Below are 14215 nucleotides of genomic sequence, written 5' to 3' on the forward strand. Positions count from 1 at the left end.
ACACACACAACACACCACACACACAACACACACACAACACACACACAGACACAACACACACAACACACACAACACACACACACACCACACACACAACACACACAGACAGCCCTGACCACTCCACACGTCACAACGGGTTTTGACATCAGCAGTGTCTCATCAGCAGTGTCTCATCAGCAGTGTCTCATCAGCAGTGTCTCATCAGCAGTGTCTCATCAGCAGTGTCTCATCAGCAGTGTCTCATCAGCAGTGTCTCATCAGCAGTGTCTCATCAGCAGTGTCTCATCAGCAGTGTCTCATCAGCAGTGTCTCATCAGCAGTGTCTCATCAGCAGTGTCTCATCAGCAGTGTCTCATCAGCAGCACTGGCCCAGGGGTTATTGTCGAGGCCACTCCCTGTGAGATGTGGGTCACCGTCCAACGTGGGGCGATCGCAAACTCACCAAGCCCCGGACTCTGGCGTGAGAGACAGAGACACACACAGACATAGAGAGTCTATGGGTCTCTGTGTGGTGAATGGTGAGTCTGTGGGTCTCTGTGTGGTGAGTCTGTGGGTCTCTGTGTGGTGAGTCTATGGGTCTCTGTGTGGTGAGTCTGTGGGTCTCTGTGTGGTGAGTCTGTGGGTCTCTGTGTGGTGAGTCTATGGGTCTCTGTGTGGTGAGTCTGTGGGTCTCTGTGTGGTGAGTCTGTGGGTCTCTGTGTGGTGAGTCTGTGGGTCTCTGTGTGGTGAGTCTGTGGGTCTCTGTGTGGTGAGTCTGTGGGTCTCTGTGTGGTGAGTCTATGGGTCTCTGTGTTGTGAATGGTGAGTCTATGGGTCTCTGTGTGGTGAGACTGTGGGTCTCTGTGTCGTGAGTCTGTGGGTCTCTGTGTAGTGAGTCTATGGGTCTCTGTGTGGTGAGTCTGTGGGTCTCTGTGTGATGAGTCTGTGGGTCTCTGTGTGGTGAGTCTGTGGGTCTCTGTGTGGTGAGTCTGTGGGTCTCTGTGTGGTGAGTCTGTGGGTCTCTGTGTGGTGAGTCTGTGGGTCTCTGTGTGGTGAGTCTATGGGTCTCTGTGTTGTGAATGGTGAGTCTATGGGTCTCTGTGTGGTGAGACTGTGGGTCTCTGTGTCGTGAGTCTGTGGGGCTCTGTGTAGTGAGTCTATGGGTCTCTGTGTGGTGAGTCTGTGGGTCTCTGTGTGGTGAGTCTGTGGGTCTCTGTGTGATGAATGGTGAGTCTGTGGGTCACTGTGTGGTGAGTCTGTGGGTCTCTGTGTGGTGAGTCTGTGGGTGTCTGTGTGGTGAGTCTGTGGATCTCTGTGTGGTGATTCTATGGGTCTCTGTGTGGTGAGTCTGTGGGTCTCTGTGTGGTGAGTCTGTGGGTCTCTGTGTGATGAGTCTGTGGGTGTCTGTGTGGTGAGTCTGTGGGTCTCTGTGTGGTGAGTCTATGGGTCTCTGTGTGGTGAGTCTGTGGGTCTCTGTGTGGTGAGTCTGTGGGTCTCTGTGTGGTGAGTCTGTGGGTCTCTGTGTGGTGAGTCTGTGGGTCTCTGTGTGGTGAGTCTATGGGTCTCTGTGTGGTGAGTCTGTGGGTCTCTGTGTGGTGAGTCTGTGGGTCTCTGTGTGGTGAGTCTGTGGGTCTCTGTGTGGTGAGTCTGTGGGTCTCTGTGTGGTGAGTCTGTGGGTCTCTGTGTGGTGAGTCTATGGGTCTCTGTGTTGTGAATGGTGAGTCTATGGGTCTCTGTGTGGTGAGACTGTGGGTCTCTGTGTCGTGAGTCTGTGGGTCTCTGTGTAGTGAGTCTATGGGTCTCTGTGTGGTGAGTCTGTGGGTCTCTGTGTGATGAGTCTGTGGGTCTCTGTGTGGTGAGTCTGTGGGTCTCTGTGTGGTGAGTCTGTGGGTCTCTGTGTGGTGAGTCTGTGGGTCTCTGTGTGGTGAGTCTGTGGGTCTCTGTGTGGTGAGTCTATGGGTCTCTGTGTTGTGAATGGTGAGTCTATGGGTCTCTGTGTGGTGAGACTGTGGGTCTCTGTGTCGTGAGTCTGTGGGTCTCTGTGTAGTGAGTCTATGGGTCTCTGTGTGGTGAGTCTGTGGGTCTCTGTGTGGTGAGTCTGTGGGTCTCTGTGTGATGAATGGTGAGTCTGTGGGTCACTGTGTGGTGAGTCTGTGGGTCTCTGTGTGGTGAGTCTGTGGGTGTCTGTGTGGTGAGTCTGTGGATCTCTGTGTGGTGATTCTATGGGTCTCTGTGTGGTGAGTCTGTGGGTCTCTGTGTGGTGAGTCTGTGGGTCTCTGTGTGATGAGTCTGTGGGTCTCTGTGTGGTGATTCTATGGGCCTCTGTGTGGTGAGTCTATGGGTCTCTGTGTGGTGAGTCTGTGGGTCTCTGTGTGGTGATTCTACGGGTCTCTGTGTGGTGAGTCTGTGGGTCTCTGTGTGGTGAGTCTATGGGTCTCTGTGTGGTGAGTCTGTGGGTCTCTGTGTGATGAGTCTGTGGGTCTCTGTGTGGTGAGTCTATGGGTCTCTGTGTGGTGAGACTGTGGGTCTCTGTGTCGTGAGTCTGTGGGTCTCTGTGTAGTGAGTCTATGGGTCTCTGTGTGGTGAGTCTGTGGGTCTCTGTGTGATGAGTCTGTGGGTCTCTGTGTGGTGAGTCTGTGGGTCTCTGTGTGGTGAGTCTGTGGGTCTCTGTGTGGTGAGTCTGTGGGTCTCTGTGTGATGAATGGTGAGTCTGTGGGTCACTGTGTGGTGAGTCTGTGGGTCTCTGTGTGGTGAGTCTGTGGGTGTCTGTGTGGTGAGTCTGTGGATCTCTGTGTGGTGATTCTATGGGTCTCTGTGTGGTGAGTCTGTGGGTCTCTGTGTGGTGAGTCTGTGGGTCTCTGTGTGATGAGTCTGTGGGTCTCTGTGTGGTGAGTCTATGGGTCTCTGTGTGGTGAGTCTATGGGCCTCTGTGTGGTGAGTCTATGGGTCTCTGTGTGGTGAGTCTGTGGGTCTCTGTGTGGTGATTCTACGGGTCTCTGTGTGGTGAGTCTGTGGGTCTCTGTGTGGTGAGTCTATGGGTCTCTGTGTGGTGAGTCTGTGGGTCTCTGTGTGGTGAGTCTGTGGGTCTCTGTGTGATGAGTCTGTGGGTCTCTGTGTGGTGAGTCTATGGGTCTCTGTGTGGTGAGTCTATGGGTCTCTGTGTGGTGAGTCTGTGGGTGTCTGTGTGGTGAGTCTATGGGTCTCTGTGTGGTGAGTCTATGGGTCTCTGTGTGGTGAGTCTCCAGCCCGATGATTACCGGCTGTGGTGGACTTGGCTGAGGCTTCAATGTCACCTTATTGCTTCGTCTGCAACACAAATCACGCTCCACTCATCAGGCTGATGTGAGGGGTTCAGAGTGGGAGGAGTTCAGAGTGGGAGGAGTTCAGAGTGGGAGGGGTTCAGAGGAGTGGGAGGGGTTCAGAGGAGTGGAAGGGGTTCAGAGGAGTGGGAGGGGTTCAGAGGAATGGGAGGGGTTCAGAGTGGGCGTGGCCAAACAGAAGCCACGTGGTCTACTGAGGGCTTGGGCTGGTGTAGAGAGGTCGAGATCTCGGGATGGGAGGGGTTCAGAGTGGGCGTGGCCACACAGAAGCCACGTGGCCTATTGGAGACTTGGGCTAGTGTAGAGAGAGGGAGGGGGGAGTAGAGATCTCGACATGAGATGGGAGGGGTTCAGAGTGGGAGGAGTTCAGAGTGAGAGGAGTTCAGAGTGGGAGGAGTTCAGAGTGGGAGGAGTTCAGAGTGGGAGGAGTTCAGAGTGGGAGGAGTTTAGAGTGGGAGGAGTTCAGAGTGGGAGGAGTTCAGAGTGGGCGTGATGATGAGAGAGAGAGACGCAGACTCCAAATCTACAGCAGCAGCAGCAGGCATCGTCAGGGTCGTGATCGAACCCACGACCTCCTGTACACCTGACGAGGTAGTCAACATCTCCTAGCCACCGTGATGATGGTGGTGGAACCCACGACCTCCTGTACACCAGGCGAGGTAGTTTAACATCTCCTAGCCACCGTGATGATGATGGTGGTGGTGGTGGTGGAACCCACGACCTCCTGTACACCAGGCGAGGTAGTCAACATCTCCTAGCCACCGTGATGATGATGGTGGTGGAACCCACGACCTCCTGTAGTTGTGTAGTAGTAGTGTAGTAGTAGTGTAGCAGTAGTAGTGGTGTAGTAGTAGTGTAGTAGTAGTGTAGTAGTAGTGGTGTAGTAGTAGTGTAGTAGTAGTAGTGTAGTAGTAGTAGTGTAGTAGTAGTGGTGTAGTAGTAGTGTAGTAGTAGTGTAGTAGTAGTAGTGGTGTAGTAGTGCAGTAGTAGTAGTGTAGTGGTGTAGTAGTAGTGGTGTAGTAGTGTAATAGTAGTAGTGGTGTAGTGGTAGTGGTGTAGTAGTAGTAGTGTAGTAGTAGTGGTGTAGCAGTGTAGTAGTAGTGTAGTGGTGTAGTAGTAGTGTAGTAGTAGTGGTGTAGTAGTAGTGGTGTAGCAGTGTAGTAGTAGTGTAGTAGTAGTGATGTAGCAGTGTAGTGGTGTAGTGTAGTAGTAGTAGTGTAGTGGTGTAGTAGTAGTAGTGGTGTAGTAGTGTAATAGTAGTAGTGGTGTAGTGGTAGTGGTGTAGTAGTGTAGTAGTAGTGTAGTAGTAGTGGTGTAGTAGTAGTAATGTAGTAGTAGTGTAGTGGTGTAGTAGTAGTGGAGTAGTAGTAGTGTAGTAGTAGTGGTGTAGTAGTAGTGGTGTAGTAGTGTAGTAGTAGTGGTGTAGCAGTAGTAGTGTAGTAGTTGTTTTGTGGTAGTAGTGGTGTAGTAGTAGTAGTGGTGTAGTGGTGTAGTAGTGTAGTAGTAGTGTAGTAGTAGTGTAGTAGTAGTGGTGTAGTAGTAGTGTAGTAGTAGTGGTGTAGTAGTAGTGGTGTAGTAGTGTAGTAGTAGTGTAGTAGTAGTGGTGTAGTAGTAGTGGTGTAGTAGTAGTGTAGTAGTAGTGTAGTGGTGTAGTAGTAGTGGTGTAGTAGTAGTGTAGTAGTAGTGGTGTAGTAGTAGTGTAGTGGTATAGTAGTAGTGTAGTAGTAGTGGTGTAGTGGTAGTAGTTGTGTAGTAGTGGTGTAGTAGTGTAGTAGTAGTAGTGGTGTAGTAGTAGTGGTGTAGTAGTAGTAGTGGTGTAGTAGTAGTGTAGTAGTAGTGGTGTAGTGGTAGTAGTTGTGTAGTAGTAGTAGTGGTGTAGTAGTAGTGGTGTAGTGGTAGTAGTTGTGTAGTAGTAGTAGTGGTGTAGTAGTAGTGTAGTAGTAGTGGTGTAGTGGTAGTAGTTGTGTAGTAGTAGTAGTGGTGTAGTAGTAGTGGTGTAGCAGTGTAGTAGTAGTGGTGTAGTAGTAGTGGTGTAGTAGTAGTGGTGTAGTAGTGTAGTAGTAGTGTAGTAGTAGTGTAGTAGTAGTAGTGGTGTAGTAGTAGTGGTGTAGTAGTGTAGTAGTAGTAGTGGTGTAGTAGTTGTGTAGTAGTAGTAGTGGTGTAGTAGTAGTGGTGTAGTGGTAGTAGTTGTGGTGTAGTAGTAGTAGTGTAGTAGTAGTGGTGTAGTAGTAGTGGTGTAGTAGTAGTAGTGGTGTAGTAGTGTAGTAGTAGTAGTGGTGTAGTAATAATAATGTAGTGGTGTAGTAGTGTAGTGGTGTAGTAGTAGTGGTGTAGTAGTAGTAATGTAGTAGTGTAGTGGTGTAATAGTAGTAGTGTAGGAGTGTAGTGGTGTAGTAGTGTAGTGGTGTAGTAGTAGTAGTGGTGTAGTAGTAGTAGTGTAGTAGTGGTAGTGGTGTAGTAGTAGTAGTGTAGCAGTAGTGGTGTAGTAGTAGCGGTGTAGTAGTAGTGTAGTAGTAGTAGTGGTGTAGTGGTAGTAGTTGTGGTGTAGTAGTAGTGGTGTAGTAGTAGTGGTGTAGTGGTAGTAGTTGTGGTGTAGTAGTGGTGTAGTAGTAGTGGTGTAGTAGTAGTAGTGTAGTAGTAGTGGTGTAGTAGTAGTGGTGTAGTAGTAGTGGTGTAGTAGTAGTGGTGTAGTGGTGTAGTAGTAGTGGTGTAGTAGTAGTGGTGTAGTGGTGTAGTAGTAGTGGTGTAGTGGTGTAGTAGTAGTGGTGTAGCAGTAGTGGTGTAATAGTAGCGGTGTAGTGGTGTAGCGGTGTAGTGGTGTAGTAAACATCGCTAGCACTGGGAGAGACAAAGACGGCTGGGCGTGGTGCTGCTGGACACCCCCTCGTGTACCAAGGCCATAGGTAGCTGCTGCTACTGGCTACTAACAGCACTTGCCCCTACAGTCTGTTAAGGCTACACGGGGGATCTTTGTCTTTGTGTGTTCATAGGTAGCTGCTGCTGCTTGCTACTAACAGCACTTGCCCCTACAGTCTGCTAGAGGCTACACGGGGGATCTTTGTCTTTGTGTGTTCATAGCTGCTGCTACTCGCTACTAACAGCACTTGCCCCTACAGTCTGCTAGAGGCTAGACGGATGATCTTTGTCTTTAGTTGAGCACGGGAGATGGTGGTGCCCGCTGGGTGGTGGAGGGCACTCACAGAGGATCAGTGCCCCGCGCCGGAGCGGAGGGACGGTGGTGCAGCGGAGTGCCGGAGGGGTGAGCTGCCCGCGGAGATGGAGCGCTGATGAGGTCCTGCATGGCGAAACCAGAGACCCACAGACTCACCACAGAGACCCACAGACTCACCACACAGACTCACCACACAGAGACCCACAGACTCACCACACAGAGACACCCACAGACTCATCACACAGAGACCCACAGACTCACCACACAGAGACCCACAGACTCACCACACAGAGACCCACAGACTCACCACACAGAGACCCACAGACTCACCACACAGAGACCCACAGACTCACCACACAGAGACCCACAGACTCACCACACAGAGACCCACAGACTCACCACACAGAGACCCACAGACTCATCACACAGACACCCACAGACTCACCACAGAGACCCATAGACTCACTCATAGAGACCCACAGACTCACCACACAGAGACACCCACAGACTCATCACACAGAGACACACAGACTCACCACACAGAGACACCCACAGACTCACCACACAGAGACCCACAGACTCACCACACAGAGACCCATAGACTCATCACACAGAGACCCACAGACTCACCACACAGAGACCCACAGACTCATCACACAGACACCCACAGACTCATCACACAGAGACCCACAGACTCACCACACAGAGACCCACTGACTCACCACACAGAGACCCACAGACTCACCACACAGAGACCCATAGACTCACCACACAGAGACCCATAGACTCATCACACAGAGACCCACAGACTCACCACACAGAGACCCACAGACTCATCACACAGAGACCCACAGACTCATCACACAGAGACCCACAGACTCATCACACAGAGACCAATAGACTCACCACACAGAGACTCACAGACTCACCACACAGAGACTCACAGACTCACCACACAGAGACACCCATAGACTCACCACACAGAGACCCACAGACTCACTCATAGAGACTCACAGACTCACCACACAGAGACCCACAGACTCACCACACAGAGACCCACAGACTCACCACACAGACCCACAGACTCACCACAGAGAGACCCACAGACTCATCACACAGAGACCCATAGACTCACCACACAGAGACTCACAGACTCACCACACAGAGACACCCATAGACTCACCACACAGAGACCCACAGACTCACTCATAGAGACTCACAGACTCACCACACAGAGACCCACAGACTCACCACACAGAGACCCACAGACTCACCACACAGACCCACAGACTCACCACAGAGTGACCCACAGACTCACCACACAGAGACCCATAGACTCACCACAGAGAGACTCACAGACTCACCACACAGAGATATCCACAGACTCACCACACAGAGACCCACAGACTCACCACACAGAGACCCACATATTCATCACACAGAGACCCACAGACTCACCACACAGAGACCCATAGACTCACCACACAGAGACCCACAGACTCACCACACAGAGACCCACAGACTCACCACACACAGAGACCCACAGACTCACCACACAGAGACCCACAGACTCACCACACAGAGACCTACAGACTCACCACACAGAGACCCACAGACTCACACAGAGACCCACAGACTCACCACACAGAGACCCACAGACTCACAACACAGACACCCACAGACTCACCACACAGAGACCCACAGACTCACCACACAGACACCCACAGACTCATCACACAGAGACACCCAGAGACTCACCACACAGAGACCCACAGACTCACCACACAGAGACCCATAGACTCACCACACAGAGACACCCATAGACTCACCACACAGAGACCCACAGACTCATCCCACACAGAGATCCACAGACTCATCACACAGAGACCCACAGACTCACCACACAGAGAGAAAGAGTGAATGAGTGAGAGGGTGAGTGAGTGAGTGAGAGAGTGAGTGAGTGAGAGAGTGAGTGAGTGAGCGAGAGTCAGTGAGTGAGAGTGAGCGAGGGTGAGTGAGTGAGAGTGAGTGAGTGAGAGTGAGTGAGTGAGTGAGAAAGTGAGAGAGAGAGAGTGAGAGTGAGTGAGCAAGAGAGTGAATGAGTGAGAGAGAGAGAGTGAGTGAGTTATTGAGTGAGAGAGTGAGCGAGTGAGTGAGAGAGTGAGTGAGTGAGTGAGAGTGTGAGTGAGTGAGTGAGTCAGAGAGAGAGTGAGTGAGTTATTGAGCGAGGGTGTGAGTGAGTGAGTGAGAGTGAGTGAGTGAGAGAGATAGAGAGTAAGTGAGTGAGAGTGAGTGAGTGAGAGTGAGTGAGTGAGTGAGAGAGTGAGTGAGTGAGTGAGAGTGAGTGAGTGAGTGAGAGTGAGTGAGAGTGAGTGAGTCAGAGTGAATGAGAGTGAGTGAGTGAGTGAGAGAGAGAGAGAGAGAGTGAGTGAGTGAGAGTGAGTGAGTGATTGAGTGAGAGTGAGTGAGTGAGTGAGAGAGAGAGAGTGAGTGAGAGTGAGTGAGTGAGAGTGAGTGAGTGAGTGAGAGTGAGTGAGTGAGTGAGAGAGTGAGTGAGAGTGAGTGAGTGAGAGAGAGAGTGAGTGAGTGCGTGAGAGTGAGTGAGTGAGCGAGAGAGTGAGTGAGCGAGTGAGCGAGTTAAGAGAGACTAAGAGAGAGATAAGAGACTAAGAGTGAGTGAGTGAGTGAGAGAGTGAGAGAGAGAGAGCGAGAGAGTGAGTGAGTAAGTGAGAGAGAGAGTGAGTGAGTGAGTGAGTAAGTGAGAGAGAGAGTGAGTGAGTGAGTGAGCTAAGAGAGACTAAGAGTGAGCTAAGAGAGACTAAGAGTGAGCTAAGAGAGACTAAGAGTGAGCTAAGAGAGACTAAGAGTGAGCTAAGAGAGACTAAGAGTGAGCTAAGAGAGAGACTAAGAGTGAGCTAAGAGAGACTAAGAGTGAGCTAAGAGAGACTAAGAGAGTGAGCTAAGAGAGACTAAGAGAGACTAAGAGAGAGATTAAGAGAGACTAAGAGTGAGCTAAGAGAGACTAAGAGTGAGCTAAGAGAGACTAAGAGTGAGCTAAGAGAGACTAAGAGAGACTAAGAGAGAGATAAGAGAGACTAAGAGCGTGATAAGAGAGACTAAGAGAGACTAAGAGTGAGCTAAGAGAGACTAAGAGAGACTAAGAGAGAGATAAGAGAGACTAAGAGAGTGATAAGAGAGACTAAGAGAGACTAAGAGTGAGCTAAGAGAAACTAAGAGAGAGATAAGAGAGACTAAGAGCATGATAAGAGAGACTAAGAGAGACTAAGAGTGAGCTAAGAGAGACTAAGAGAGACTAAGAGAAAGATAAGAGAGACTAAGAGAGAGATAAGAGAAACTAAGAGAGTGAGCTAAGAGAGACTAAGAGAGACTAAGAGAGAGACTAAGAGAGACTAAGAGTGAGCTAAGAGAGACTAAGAGAGACTAAGAGTGAGCTAAGAGAGACTAAGAGATACTAAGAGAGACTACGAGTGAGCTAAGAGAGACTAAGAGTGAGCTAACAGAGACTAAGAGAGACTAAGAGAGAGACTAAGAGAGACTAAGAGTGAGCTAAGAGAGACTAAGAGTGAGCTAAGAGAGAGACTAAAAGTGAGCTAAGAGAGACTAAGAGAGACTAAGAGTGAGCTAAGAGAGACTAAGAGAGACTAAGAGAGACTAAGAGTGAGCTAAGAGAGACTAAGAGAGACTAAGAGAAAGATAAGAGAGACTAAGAGAGAGATAAGAGAAACTAAGAGAGTGAGCTAAGAGAGACTAAGAGAGACTAAGAGAGAGACTAAGAGAGACTAAGAGTGAGCTAAGAGAGACTAAGAGTGAGCTAAGAGAGACTAAGAGAGACTAAGAGAGAGACTAAGAGAGACTAAGAGTGAGCTAAGAGAGACTAAGAGAGACTAAGAGTGAGCTAAGAGAGACTAAGAGATACTAAGAGAGAGACTAAGAGAGACTACGAGTGAGCTAAGAGAGACTAAGAGTGAGCTAAGAGAGACTAAGAGAGACTAAGAGAGACTAAGAGTGAGCTAAGAGAGACTAAGAGTGAGCTAAGAGAGAGACTAAGAGTGAGCTAAGAGAGACTAAGAGAGACTAAGAGTGAGCTAACAGAGACTAAGAGAGACTAAGAGAGACTAAGAGTGAGCTAAGAGAGACTAAGAGAGACTAAGAGAGATAAGAGAGACTAAGAGAGTGAGCTAAGAGAGACTAAGAGAGACTAAGAGAGTGATAAGAGAGACTAAGAGAGACTAAGAGTGAGCTAAGAGAGACTAAGAGAGAGATAAGAGAGACTAAGAGCGTGATAAGAGAGACTAAGAGAGACTAAGAGTGAGCTAAGAGAGACTAAGAGAGACTAAGAGAGAGATAAGAGAGACTAAGAGAGTGATAAGAGAGACTAAGAGAGACTAAGAGTGAGCTAAGAGAAACTAAGAGAGAGATAAGAGAGACTAAGAGAGTGATAAGAGAGACTAAGAGAGACTAAGAGTGAGCTAAGAGAGACTAAGAGAGACTAAGAGAAAGATAAGAGAGACTAAGAGAGAGATAAGAGAAACTAAGAGAGTGAGCTAAGAGAGACTAAGAGAGACTAAGAGAGAGACTAAGAGAGACTAAGAGTGAGCTAAGAGAGACTAAGAGTGAGCTAAGAGAGACTAAGAGAGACTAAGAGAGAGACTAAGAGAGACTAAGAGTGAGCTAAGAGAGACTAAGAGAGACTAAGAGTGAGCTAAGAGAGACTAAGAGATACTAAGAGAGAGACTAAGAGAGACTACGAGTGAGCTAAGAGAGACTAAGAGTGAGCTAAGAGAGACTAAGAGAGAGACTAAGAGAGACTAAGAGTGAGCTAAGAGAGACTAAGAGTGAGCTAAGAGAGACTAAGAGTGAGCTAAGAGAGAGACTAAGAGTGAGCTAAGAGAGACTAAGAGTGAGCTAAGAGAGACTAAGAGTGAGCTAAGAGAGAGACTAAGAGTGAGCTAAGAGAGACTAAGAGAGACTAAGAGTGAGCTAAGAGAGACTAAGAGAGACTAAGAGAGACTAAGAGTGAGCTAAGAGAGACTAAGAGAGACTAAGAGAGATAAGAGAGACTAAGAGAGTGAGCTAAGAGAGACTAAGAGAGACTAAGAGAGTGATAAGAGAGACTAAGAGAGACTAAGAGTGAGCTAAGAGAGACTAAGAGAGACTAAGAGAAAGATAAGAGAGACTAAGAGAGTGATAAGAGAGACTAAGAGAGACTAAGAGTGAGCTAAGAGAGACTAAGAGAGACTAAGAGAAAGATAACAGAGACTAAGAGAGTGATAAGAGAGACTAAGAGAGACTAAGAGTGAGCTAAGAGAGACTAAGAGAGAGCGAGAGAGTGAGAGAGCGAGTGAGCGAGTGAGCGAGCTAAGAGAGACTAAGAGAGACTAAGAGTGAGCTAAGAGAGACTAAGAGAGACTAAGAGAGAGACTAAGAGAGAGATAAGAGAGACTAAGAGACTAAGAGAGACTAAGAGTGAGCTAAGAGAGACTAAGAGAGACTAAGAGAGACTAAGAGTGAGCTAAGAGAGACTAAGAGTGAGCTAAGAGAGACTAAGAGTGAGATAAGAGAGACTAAGAGAGACTAAGAGAATGAGAGACTAAGAAAGACTAAGAGAGCGAGAGAGAGAGAGTGAGTGTGAGTGAGTGAGCGAGCGAGTGAGCGAGTGAGTGAGTGAGCGAGCGAGCGAGCTAAGAGAGACTAAGAGTGAGCTAAGAGAGACTAAGAGAGTGAGAGCTAAGAGAGACTAAGAGAGACTAAGAGTGAGCTAAGAGAGACTAAGAGAGACTAAGAGTGAGCTAAGAGAGACTGAGAGTGAGCTAAGAGAGACTAAGAATGAGCTAAGAGAGACTAAGAGAGACTCAGAGCGAGCGAGTGAGTGAGTGAGTGAGCGAGAGTGAGCGAGTGAGCGAGTTAAGAGAGACTAAGAGTGAGATAAGAGAGACTAAGAGAGACTAAGAGAGTGAGAGACTAAGAGAGACTAAGAGAGCGAGAGAGAGAGTGAGTGTGAGTGAGTGAGCGAGCGAGTGAGCGAGTGAGTTAGTGAGTGAGCGAGCGAGCAAGCTAAGAGAGACTAAGAGTGAGCTAAGAGAGACTAAGAGAGTGAGAGCTAAGAGAGACTAAGAGTGAGCTAAGAGAGACTAAGAGAGACTAAGAGTGAGCTAAGAGAGACTAAGAGAGACTAAGAGAGTGAGAGACTAAGAGAGACTAAGAGTGAGCTAAGTTAGACTAAGAGAGACTAAGAGAGACTAAGAGAGACTAAGAGCGAGCGAGCGAGAGAGAGCGAGCGAGAGAGTGATTGAGTCAGCTAGCCCCTCCCCTTCCCCACGCGTCACCGTGCCGCCGTTTCCCCGTCCGCCGCCAGTCCCGAGCCCCGCCCACGGCCCGTCAGGCGAGGCCCTCCGGCGTGGGCCCCTCTTCTTGAGCGTCAGCGTCACCTCGCCCGGCGGCGATGACGATGACGACGATGACGACGATGACGATGACGATGACAACGTGGGCGGATCGCGTAGCAATCGTACGAGCTCGCTCTGTTGCCAGGCGACCTGGGGAGGGAACCCCGTGGGGAGAAGGGGCGGGATGTGTTGGGGAAGGGGGTCCACACTCTCTGGTTCTATCCGGTAAAGTCACCACGTGGGTGAAAAAAAAAACATAAAACAACAAAAATTCTCACGACGTTTCGGCCACAACACAAGAGGACCAGGCTGTCCAGAGGACAGCGCTGGAGTGAGACACAGCCACGCTCAGACCGCGGGCCTTTAAGCTGCGCGCGAGTAATTAAGGTGCCTTGACAAAGGAATTAGCATAAAAAAATTAGCATTTGATTGGCCGACTTAGCTGTAGAGGCGGTGTACGTGCGGGTGAACATGCTGGTTGGCGAGAGGGGGAATTCACCTATTGGTGGTGTGATAAGTGAAAATATTTTTTTAAAGAGCCGCGAAAGTTTGGGGTATACCACCTGCTTGAAAAAAAACATACCGCAGCATTGAAAATCAGCTCAACGTTTGGTTCGATTTAGAACGCCTTTCGGAAAACGGTTGCTTAACTTGAAACCATCCTCTCGGTTGAAATTGCGTCTGCGTTCGTAGAAGAGGTTTCCGTTTTTGTTCACACCCTCCCACTCCCCTCCCATGTCCGTCAACGGAGACGGTCGCGTCGAGACGCCGAAGGGCTTCTCGACAGAGCAGCCGGCGTGCTTCAATGATGCAAAACGAAACGAAAAGCAAAGCTCCGACGGCACGACGGATTCGGCTCGGCACTCGAGGGACGGCTGTTTTCGGTTTGGGAGCGCCGTCTCGAAACGCGGCGTCCAGACACCAGAGGGCAACGCCCGAAAGGCAAGCACCACCGTCACGGTGATGGGAGGGGGGGGGGGGAGATGCATCAACGGGGCTTGCACTCCTTGGCCAGTGCCGACGTATTGAGAGGAGGTTTTTTTTTTCGCATCTGTTTTCTCCCATGCCCCGTCAACGAGTCGCTGAAGCCTCGTGGACGAGGAGCCGCGTTGCCGCATTAGCAGCCGGTCTCGCGGGCGAGAATGCAGACGAACACAAAAAAAACAAAACAGTTTTCGACTTAAAGCTTTCGTGACTGCAAGGATGATTCATCTTCTTTGGTTCTTTCGGTAAAGTCACCACCACCACCACCACCACGTAGAGAATGAGGATAAAATAAGAAATTGAACATGGCTATTTCTGTGACCAGTTACAAGCTAATCGCTCAGCTATTTTAA

The 14215-nt window shown here is 49.3% G+C and overlaps 1 protein-coding gene across 1 annotated transcript in view; it reads right to left on the bottom strand.

The window, feature by feature from the left end:
• Positions 1-59: 59 nt before the first annotated feature.
• LOC142906508 (connector enhancer of kinase suppressor of ras 2-like) overlaps positions 60-14215 on the bottom strand; it is a 74852-nt gene continuing 60696 nt past the window's right edge. The window contains exons 11-14 of the mRNA XM_076054456.1: positions 12819-13028; positions 6500-6594; positions 3237-3285; positions 60-455 (exon numbers count right to left, since the gene is read on the bottom strand). Of these exons, the coding sequence (XP_075910571.1) occupies positions 342-455; positions 3237-3285; positions 6500-6594; positions 12819-13028 (468 nt within the window). The 3' untranslated portion in view covers positions 60-341. The remainder of the gene's footprint in view (positions 456-3236; positions 3286-6499; positions 6595-12818; positions 13029-14215) is intronic.

Source organism: Petromyzon marinus, chromosome 66, assembly GCF_048934315.1.
Source record: "Petromyzon marinus isolate PM22_M1 ecotype Great Lakes invasive population chromosome 66, UKy_Petmar_22M1.pri1.0, whole genome shotgun sequence".
NCBI lineage: Eukaryota > Metazoa > Chordata > Hyperoartia > Petromyzontiformes > Petromyzontidae > Petromyzon > Petromyzon marinus.